We start from the raw sequence: 11,258 nt of genomic DNA on the forward strand, positions 1-11,258 counted from the left end.
TTTTGCTCTGCACAGGCAGACTTGTGCAGAGTCCTGTGCATCACAGCATACACATGCTGTCTCTGCCTTAATGAATCCTGTCAAGTTGCTCTCTATCATCCTTAGTATTATTCCCCAAGCAGTAATGGCAAAATACATTACAGCCCTAAAGGACACTTTTCATCCCTAAACTTTAGACTGTCTCTTCTTTAGAATGTCACATTCTTTAGTGTTTAATTTTCAAAAGCAGTACAGTAAATTAGGGATACAGAACTCATCTTCAAAACTGAAATAAGGCCCCTAAAATATAGTGAGGCAGTTAGGTGGATTTTCCAAATTAGTGTTACCCTTCGACAGTGTTGCAAACACAAATTAGGGAGTCAAACTCCAAAGCTCAAGTGATGTAAAATGTGTCTGTGCATACAGGTGTACAGAAAGGGGGGTTGTTCCCCAAGAGTGCTGCTTTGGCATGGGAAGTGAGAGCCCAAATGAGGTGCTGTGTGTGAGGGTGCTCAGGAAGGCTGCAGGAGTTCACTGAAGAGCATTAGTTGTGAAAATACCATACAGTTCTTCTGACTTCTCCAAAGGGATGGTAGAAAGTAGCTGCTGACTTGCAAAGCCAGTACTGATGCCCCAGTAGTCCAGTATACCTTTATGTCTTTCAACTGCATGATTTTTTCACTCCTTGTATATGAGGGAGTCAACAGGCTGCCTCTGTGCTCAGTAGCCAGAGCAGTCTCCTGCAGGATGTGTATGAAAAACTCCTGCTTAATTGTAACACTGTCTTGAAAAAAGGAAGAAAAGCAGCCATCCTTGAGCTCTCTCTCACCCTTGTAAGGAGAAAAAAAAGAAAAACCTAGCTTCTCTTCACCTGTGGTAGGAAAATAAAAAGAACACAGTCTATCATAGAATCATAAAATGGTTTGGATTGGAAGGGGCCTTAAGGATCATCTAGTTCCAACTTCCCATCCAAGTTTTTGCAACGTTTCTGTTGCTTAAAGAAATAATAAGTAGCAGGTAAAGCACTCTTTCTTCTGAGGATCAATTACTTCAAGGAATACATTCACTAAAATTGGTCAAAGTCTCTCTGATAACAACTACTGTGATCGAAATGTTAGTGTAAGCCCAAATCCCAGAGAATAACTTGAGGCCAACAGCTGCATGCAGTAAAATGAAGAACCTGCTTGTGCTCAGGCAGTGTCAGTGGCTTCACTGACACTCCTGATGTTTGGGAGGACTTGTTTCCTTATCAAATAATGCTGTCAATGACCGCTGAAAAGCTTGCGATTATTACTGATTTTCAGTTCTTGTTTGTAGCTCAACCTCAGATTAAACAGCAGCAATACTGCCTGATGTTCTCTCTTGAAGTCATCCCTTCTAATAACATATTGTTCTCGCAGCCTAATTTATTGTGAGGTTTGCACATAAGGCTTGGTGTGCAGGTTCAGAAGTTGAACTCTGCCAGCACAACATCAACCCCTATTAATGAGCAGCAATGCCTCTTACCATGTAAATGCAGGTGAAGTTGAAATAGACAAGGTGCAACTTTGTGTAGCAGTGTATTACAAAATGCATAGACAAAAACTGAATTCCAACTCTGAATTCTAGCTTTATTAAAAAAAAAAGCCTTTTACAGAATGATTGCTTGGGAATGAAAAATTGTCTTCAAGTTCCCTGCAGAGAAAGATACAGATCTTCTTCATGCATCCATGAAGGACCTGACTTAGTAGAGCCCTGCTTCATGCACTTAGGTACAAATAGCATATTATTCTTTTCTTTTATGTGAAACGGGAGCAGCAGTAATAGATGGAGGTTCTGAACTTATCTCAGCCTCAGGTTAGCCTGAATCTATAGCTTCCCCTTCCTGAATGGGTCCCTTAGCTCTGAAGGTGAAAAATGAAATTTAAGGGAGAACACCTTGCTATTGAACAACACTTATCTTGTTAGAAGAGTGGCTGTGGGATGAGAAGGGCCTATTCAGAGAGCATGGCCTGTTCAGGATTGTTTATTTGGCAGATTCTGACATAGGAAGAGTGCCCAGAACTAGGATCAGGCTGTCACAAAGGGCTGTCACTGGGGACAAATACATCTCTCTTATGCTTTGCTAACGTGATAGGGCCTGTACAGCTGAATGAGGTGTGTCAAACTCTTCATGGTGCATCTTCTGCAGAAGTGTCTGCTGCATTGCTCAGCTGCATTTGTATGACAGCAGCTTTTGTGCAGAAATGGGGTATAACCAGTACTCTAATTTGGTCCTGACTTTCATTAGTGCCCCTGGATGGGGAAGAAAGGCCCGGTTTAATGCTAATGTTACTGAATAAGTTGGCAGGTTTGAGGACTCATCTAATTTGCAGGCTGAGCAAAATTTGAGTCTGGAGTTCTCTAAAGTGTGAAGTATGAATTCCAAGATTGTTATTTTTATCAATGGGGAAGTCATACAGCTCTATTTTGAAAAGTGTCTGTAAAAACAATGTTCACTTTTTTGGTAATGTGCTCATCCTATGATCACATTTTCAGCTGTGGATGATATATGAGGTCACATAGTTTAATACAATAATGTTTCCTGTCATAACTGTTTTTAGCAAAATAAAATTATCTATGCCAAATAGAAAGATGATATAATCACAGTGAAGACTATATTTATCACTGGAAGTCCTTCATGTATTCAAGTATAGAGACCAGGATTAAATAAAGTGCACAGGATTGTGTGCAAAAGGGATTTGTGGACTAGGGTTATTTATTTAGTACCCAAAATTCAATAACCATTCTATAAGAACAGAGCAAAGCATGAATCTTTTCCCAAATCTATTAAAATCTAAAGTTGTGAGTCCTGGAGACACCTCGTAGTGTGAAATCTCATGAGACCTGATCCTCTATTTATATAAGCCATCACATCTTCAGTTTGTGTAAGCTTAGGATCATGCTCTAAAGATTTAGTCATGAGAACAGTTGTTTCCAGGGTAAAGGGCTCTAAACCAGAAACCTTTGGGCTTTTAGCCTCTGCAGCTCTGTATAGGAACATCATCCTTTCCTGACAGTGCACTTTTCTGTTTGTACTCAGTGCATCTGCATTTAGTATCAAAGAACCTTGTGGGAGAAATGCTGATGGGAGCCCAATGCAGTTCTTGCTTGTGGTGTCAAAGGGGTCAGGCTGTCATAAGAGGAAAAAATGTGGAAACACAAAAAATCACGTTCAAGAGGGGTTTTTTGGAGGTTTTCATGTACCTGAAAGAACAAAAGTTATGCTGAGACACTTCTACTAGCCAAGCAGTTGGCCCTTTTGCCATCCGTGATTCCAGTTAGGAATTTTGCTGCAAGAAACATGTGCATAGATGGGCTGGTGGTGGAGCTGTGTCTGCTGTAGGTTAGGCTTGTGTTCCACTGGGCTCCCCAGGTTTCCCTGTGGGTCACAGGGCTGCCCAGAATTTTCCTGGCACTGACCAAACTCTGTGTGTCTCTCCTGAGCCCTCTGGTAGAAAAGGGTTGTTCTGTAGCTGCACCAGAGGCAGGGAAATTCTTCTGTAACCAAAAATGGGGCTTTTATGAACGATTTCCTGACATCCATAAAGGTGTCTATTGACAATGAGATTTTTCTACTGTTTAAAAAGGCTAACTCTGGAGACTTTTGAACTGCTGTTTTCCCTCTGATAATGTGTAATGGATTCCAAAGGCTCATAAACTGTCTAAAGAATTTGCACCAGGTTGTATGCTAAGCGGATTCTGAAGCTGGGTATCCTGACTCCCTGTTTCTTCTTCCGAAATTTATTCACTATCATTTTAGCAAAGCACAGAGAAGAAGCTACCCAAGCCCTCTACCAAGGTTCTGTCAGCTTTACGAGATATTAGCACTACTAAAACCCTGTAAGGACTTTCTGTTCCAGCAGACTTGGTACACAGATGTTGTGTACAGGATTTTCTGTAATGAATATATAACATTTTTGAAGCAATATACATAGGTGTTTCATTTGCTCTCACTGGGTAGTTGCAATCCTTAGACGTGGCTGAAGCTTATTGCAAAACTCCCATGCGTTCATGAGGATCAGGCTCTGCCCTTGGGCATGCTTATCTTTTTTTGTTTTTGTTCCTCTAAACATTAATTAACTGATCAAGCGGCATAAGGTGTGTGTGGTGCCTGGAGGCTTACAGGGTACATGAAGCTTTGCAAGGCTGGCAATCCCTGTGTTTCTTGTCCTGCATTGCATGTAACAGGCAGTCATAGAATCACACACTGCTTAGGGCTGGAAGGAACCTCAAACATCACCCAGCTTCTCTGTAACGCAGATAACATGCAGTTTCTTTCCAAAAAATCCCTTGTTCCCACTGGCAGAGGCTAACCATCATTTGGGTTGATAAGAACCCCGCTGGCTGCAGTGAGATGCTCCAAAAGCTCAGTTCATACTCAAAAATTGGCCCAGTGATACAAGTTTAGGAATGAGCCAGCAAGTTGGATTCACTTAGAATCAATTTTATTGCCAGGTAAGAAATTCATAGTAATATAGTGAATACATATGTTTACAAATAAACATTCTTAAAAAACAAACAAACATTTTATTGTAGGAAGTATTATTGGTATCATAAACTCTGTAGTTAACAAGTATTAACACGGGTTTACTTACAGAACATACAGTTACTAAAATATTTCCACATAAAATATGCTCAAGTTACACGAAACCTGTGTGAATTAGAGTGCAGCTGTAATGTGTATCTAAAGCATATGGATTAACAGCAACATTCCATAAAGGGTCAAATTAAGTCAGCCAGTTGTGAAGGCAGTAAAGATTAAAGGAATAAAAGTAAGATAGTGGAGAGTCTGGGTTGTGTGAAAAGTATTTGTCTTGTGGGTTTTGTCCATTTCTGATAGTCTTAAAACATATGATCATAAAATTTAGCAGCACGCTTATGGAGAGATACCGGTGCTCTCAGGATGCAAATCAATCTTGATAAAGCTAAAAAAATGGTATCTCCATTTAACCAGATTTCAAAATCTTAGCCCTTGCATCCTCGACTAAGCAGAAGCACTGATAGTCTGTTGAGTACAGTAAGAAATGCCACTTCCAATTCTTCTTACAACATTAACAGTTCTCACTCCTTCCTGAATACTCTTCCAGACCTAATCTCCCAAAGAATTGACAGCTGGTGAGAATGCAACTGTAGCAGGACAGCTAGTTGGGATTTAGCCAAGTGACTTGTGTTGGGTGAAGGGCAGGAATTTACTGAAAGACTGAATGCATTGCCTGCCATCCCATCCCAAACTGTCTCTTTGTGGATGTGCTGAAGCCTTTACAGGCCCAGGACTGTGAATTTGCTACCAGTGCCCAGTTTAAGAGTGGTTTTACTCATATGAACAAGGCATCCTGCTCATCAGAACCACGGCCAAGACCATGAGTCCAATTGTTTGTTTAGTTTAACCCCAGAACTCTGATGTTTGAGGCTGGACCAGCCTCTTCCACCACACAGCCCACCAAGAGGGAATGCCACTAGAGAAAGCCAAACGATAGAGACAATATACCATATAACATTTAGTTGAACTACAGAGAACTACCATGGCTAAAAGCAAATACAAAATGAGAGACTAGAGGGGAAAAGTTGAAACTGGGAAAATGAAGGGGCTAACTAAATAGTCTTGACTGTGCAACCACTGCATGGAGATGTAGTCCAGTTTCCTTTTGGAACAAACAAAGGAGGCTGAGCAGGGCAGAACCCTTGTCATCCTTAGCAAAACATGAGGAAATAGCTTAAAGGAACAGAGGGGTCACTTTGAAGAACAAGACTGTCATTGAACAATAGTAATACAGTAAAGGCACCACCCACGCTTAATTTCAGTCTGAAGCAGTTGAAAATAGGCAAAACATTTAGGTGAAGAAAAAATCCTGACAGTCTGCAAAGTGAGAATTGTTACCATCTGCCCGAAAACAGGAGGACTGAGAGGGAATATTCTGATGCCCTTTTTCCCCCAGCAGCTTTCTGTGTCATATGATGTGTCTCTTCTTATTTTGGAGGTTCCCAAAAATTTCAAATCAAGTGAAGTAAACTGAAATGAAATCTTCTGCTGTTGTTATCATCCTGCAGAATTCTCTACCAGCCAGAACGGTCCCATATGCTCTTAATCGTAACAGTCTTCGTAACTTCCTTGTGAAAGTGTCTTTGTCCCTTATTGTATATATATTTTTTGCGTTCTCTATAGGATGGTGTGAAAATACAATAATAGATGTTAGGGATTGTACCAAGATGTTTGCTCTTGGTTTTTCACAGGTCTAGTGATTATTAATAGGTTTTATACAAAATTCCTCTCTGAAATAATATATTACAGTATATTGTTCTCTCTCTCTTCCTCTGTCTCAAGGCAGGAACATAGTGTAAATGTTTAAGCAGACATAAAGTTTCTCTAGATTGTGCTACTTCTCATCATGGATTTTAGTTTCAAGTAAAAAAATTTAGTCACAAGGGTTTGTGTTCCATTGTGAAATACAAATGGAGTTTATAATTCAACCTTCAGTGTGTATTGCTGAATGGTATTAACCCACTCTTCGGCCTACAGCTGGCTGGATACCAAGACTGTCCAGGTGGAAATTCCTTCCTTCCGTTTCCTTTTTTTTTGTTGTTTTATTTCATATTTTTAATTCAATTTTTTTTTGCCTTTCAGTTGAGTGTTTGTGTTGTGTATACATTTGCGTGTGGTTTTTAAAGGATTTCATTAGAAAAAAAAAAAAAACCAAACCAAAAAAGAGAAAGAAAACAAACTCAAACAGTTACTTCTGTCTTGCTGTTGGTTATGAAGTATGGCTGTGGGCCCAAGTAGTGCTGGCTCCGGGTGGTCAGTGGGTCACTTAGCGTCGGGTCTCCCATGCCATGCTTGCCCTTGTTTGTGAACACTTGCCGCCTCAGGGATGGGTCATTGGGATCCCAGGTCTTGTAGTGAGAATTGTAGCCCAGGGGGTGAGTGTGTATCTTCCCCATCCTGGATTTCCCGTTCTGCCTGGTGAGCCCGCTGTCGATGGTGTAGGCCCTCTCTTCGTCCAGGCGCACTGGGTGGAGGGGCAGGCTCCCCTTGGCAGCCAGCTCGGCCAGGTGTCGGCGTTTGGTGTAGAAGTCATCGTTGACCTTGTCAGCTATTTGGGGTTAAAGGGGAAGGGGACAAAAAGAATCAGTTGGACACAAGAAAAATGGTGGACAGTTTGCAGTCGGTCATACACAGTTCTGTCTGCAGACCAGAACATTTACAGGTACATCAGTGGAAGAATTCCATGCCACCTCCTGGTCCTTATGTTCTCTCTCAGAGTTTTGGATGCCATTGTGCCAGGCTTTCATACATGCAGACCTTGAACCCTGTTGCCCTTGAACAAAAGACTGTCCCTGCCCCAAATCACTCAGACTGTGCTGACATTTACGTTTATGGGGAGAGGTCCTATGAATCTCATCACTGTTCATGTCACATAGCACAGGAAATTAGGGAAGTCTACAGAAGTACATGGGCTTTCTTGGGAGTTCTGCGGCATCTTGGGTTGTATTGCTGTATAAGAGCACAGCCCTTTAAAATCAAAGTGACACGTGGGTGTTTAACCCAGCCAGCTGTAAGGTCTGGTGATGTGTGATGAGGTGGACCTATTTTTGTTCAATAATGCCTCAGGGCAATATTAAGAATGGGATCTGTTCTCCTAAATGGTTGGAAGTTCACTAATACTTTATGGGGCTGAAAATACTTTGGGTTGTTGAAGGTTGGGTATTTACCCTGTGATTTTACACACCATGAAAATCCTAAATTCCAGGTTCTGACATCATTTTCTGGGTTCAGTGCCACTAAGAAATACAGCAACAGCCCTGCCAACAAATACTGCATTGCAGTTCTCAAGTCAGGATTTTGCCCTCTCTGATTTCCTAGGCAAGTGTCTTCCAGTGCATGCTTTTTGCTCAAGTTTGATTGTTTTTATTGCTGGCATTTATTTGGCCTTGCTTGAAAGTATGAACCATGCTCGGGAAGTTAAAGGCATTCTGCAGCAATCCAGCAACTCATTTCAGTTTTGAGACTGAGGTTTAAGGGAAGCTTAACTGAATTTCATTTTTTAAGATCTATCCTTTTTATGTAAATAGTGTTTATTTTCCCCCCTCAAAAATTTAGACGTTCACTTAAGATAGTGCCAAATACGTAGATCAACTGGCACTGCATTAATCAGCTGTGGTGTAGTTGGAATATATAATTTTGTCAGCCTGGATTTGACTTCTGCTGTGCCCTGGCTGGATCCATCCATTTCCCTTGAAGCCATGCCACGTAAGGCTTCTCTGCAGAAGTCTGGTACATGTAGCTGTCTGTACAGCTCAGCTCCTCTTGTCTTCATGAGGTTTTGAATTCCCTGCACTGTTTTATGTGTAGCTTCCCTCTTTTGCTGTCACCCAAGTATTTCTAGGAGGCTTTTGTTGCACTTTGAATTTTCTCCCTGTCTCTAGTTCTGAACTGGATTTTTATGCAAGGTGGGGAAATTCCTAGGAGCACCACATTAATCTTCAAGATCAGGCTTCACTTGTGCATCCCCCTTGTCTTGGCCCCTCAAAAGGGAGGAATATTGCCAAAGGCAGTTGCTATTTATTATCTCATGACATTTTTTCTATAATGACTGTGAAACTGGACTCTGCTCTTAAATCCTTAATTTTGTCATTAAATTTGGTCATTAAAGAGGTGTTTCCTCTCCAATGGACTGAAATTGCTCCTTTCTGTGCAGTCACATTGGGCTTTGTGTGTTTTACTCAACTCCATCTGTTTCCTTTTTCAGTCATTGAGTGAATGCTTTTCTATAGCATACAGGTGTCTTCTGCTTAAAACAAATCACAGAATGGAGATAATGGCCTGCTCTCATTTCAGCCCAGGGTGTGCAGTTGCATGACAGACCTGTCATGTGTTACAAAGAGAGTCTGTGAAGTTCTGCTTGGATTTTGGAGCGAGTTGTTTCATTTAGAGAGCTGTAATCTGAATAATCAAGAAGTGGTACCTGTTTCTCCCTGAAAGAGCTGTTTCCAGTTCTACATGTGGTTTGTCTTTTTAATTTGTTAATATTCCCTGAATGTCACAGGACCATTATATAAAAGCTGAATGAAAATGGGGTGGAAATGCATTTGCATTGCTATTATCTCATTAATCTGTTATCAATAATTGAAAAAGTGGTTGCAGAAAAGGCACTGTGAATATTCATACAAGTATTCATTTTTATAAATTTTTACATCAAAGGCACTGCAGGCCAGCTGTTAGGGGAGCGAGTTTCTATGTCACATGACTTAGACCTTGGCTATTTATGAAAAGTTACACTAGCTCATATAATTTAAATTCAGCACAATTAATTATGTCCAGCTTTTAATGAAGATACATTTGTATGCCTGTTTCACATTTAAATGTGTTTAATTTGCATACAAAAATTAAAAACTTAGCTAATCTAATGTAAGAATAGAGTACATTCGTAAGTTTGTAGTTTTAATTTTATCTTAGTTATGCTGCAGCAATTTGTCTTCTGTAGCCAAGATCTTTAATCAGCTGCAAGGTAAATAATGACTTCTCTTTTTAGAAATAGCAGTGGTGATGCAGCTATGTAAATAATGACCAAAAATTGCAGATATTTTTATTGCCTGGCTTTTCATGCCATTTTTCTCTTTGAGGCCACAACAAGCTCAAGCTATGTCCTTGGTTTCTTTTAATTTTTTTCTCTTGCACCTTTTCCATCTGCCAGCAATGGTCCTGGGTCTCTGAATTTGATCAGACATTAGATAATTACTCAGACCTCCAATCACAGCAAGGCTGATGTCCTACAGAAGAGTAAATTTTATTTCTGCTGTACATAAGGAACACCTTCACTATTGAAACAGAGAGGAAGAAATCAGCCTCACAAGGACTGTTGCCTATGACATGTCTGGAGCTGGTTTTGCTCTTCCTTATGCCATGTTATAATGTCAACTTTTTAACTCTTTGTCTCCTATGGCAAACCACACAGAAAGCGAAATGATTAATTCTGTAAATTTGGTTCCATTAAAGTTGCTTATACTGGTATAGTCCATAGTCCCTTTCTAGGAACTTCTCAACTGTTCTCTGGAAACTGGGCTTGAAGAGAACAAACCAGGACTTGAACTTTAAATCTTCATCAGCAAAGTCAAGTAGAAAGCTGGTGAACAGCTGCTGAGTGGCTGATTACCTGTCTGTGTGGCAGTGCCAGTGTGGGAGAGCTGCTCTTTGTGTTTGTCCTCATCCAGTAAGATTTTGCAGGTTTTGCCTAAGGATTCTTCCCTGTGCTTCAGAGTTCAGTGCTGGCAGTGAGGCAACCCCTGCATCGAACGTTTTGACCTCCCTCAATCCTGTTTTCTTTCTGCTTGCACACTCAAGTGTGCACTCAGGCCTAGGTACCAGAAATAGGGGGAGGGGATACCCTTGCAGCAATTATGAGCAAAATCAGCATTGATAAAACTGTTCAGTTGTTCAAGAGGGCTTTTGGCAACTCTTACAGCAGTCCTTGTTCTTTCATGCAGGTTTCATAATATCAGTGGGCTGTGCCCCATTTGAGTGACCTGATGCTACTACAGTGTAGAAACAGGGTTTTTTACTTCTCGTTTTCAAAGAAGAAAAGATTCAGAACAGTAATATTGAGCACAGTTTTGTAACAAATGTTTTACCAAGAAAAGTATATTAATAGTATCCTGAAGCCAACTACTTTAAAAATCAACTGTGAATCTGAGGGAGTTTGTTTTTCCTCTTAAGCAGACCCTATAAATATTTTGTGGACTTTAAACATCCAAAGAGATATTTTGGAGTTAGAGGATGGATTTGTTATGTGACCTTAGGTACATGACTCAACTTCCCTCTGCCTTGGTTTCACCCGCTGTAAAATGAGCTGTTAGCACATTGGAGGAGGTAATTGTGTTAGGAAGTTGAATTGCTATTTGTAGAGTATTCTGAGATTTTGGATGAAAGGTGCTATAGAAATTCCTTTTGCATTGACTTCTGTATCTTGATCAATAAAAGTATGATTTAAAGATATTACTGTTGTATTTGCAAAAGGAGTAAAGAATTAGAATTGCAACACTGCCAAATAATAATAGAAGAAGGGCTTTAATTCCATGTGTTATTATTTGTGTTCCTTCCTTTTGATAGCTAACTAAAAAAATGCTCTCAGTTTCAATATTTCTGTAAGGTTTTTACTTCTTTAAGGTAATGCACCTACAAATTTAGTTACTGTTGTAGCTGTTCATCCGGAAGAAATGTTGAAATATGAGGTTTTTTCCAACCTTAAGGGTGAGTCTGACATCAG

The 11,258-nt window shown here is 40.3% G+C and overlaps 1 protein-coding gene across 1 annotated transcript in view; it reads right to left on the reverse strand.

Moving 5' to 3' along the window:
- Positions 1 to 4,423: 4,423 nt before the first annotated feature.
- Positions 4,424 to 11,258, reverse strand: part of SHISA9 (shisa family member 9) — a 180,068-nt gene continuing 173,233 nt past the window's right edge. The window contains exon 4 of the mRNA XM_008633393.2: positions 4,424 to 7,088. Within this exon, the coding sequence (XP_008631615.1) occupies positions 6,721 to 7,088 (368 nt within the window). The 3' untranslated portion in view covers positions 4,424 to 6,720. The remainder of the gene's footprint in view (positions 7,089 to 11,258) is intronic.

Source organism: Corvus brachyrhynchos, unplaced genomic scaffold (genome assembly GCF_000691975.1).
Source record: "Corvus brachyrhynchos isolate BGI_N302 unplaced genomic scaffold, ASM69197v1 scaffold5, whole genome shotgun sequence".
Classification (NCBI taxonomy): domain Eukaryota; kingdom Metazoa; phylum Chordata; class Aves; order Passeriformes; family Corvidae; genus Corvus; species Corvus brachyrhynchos.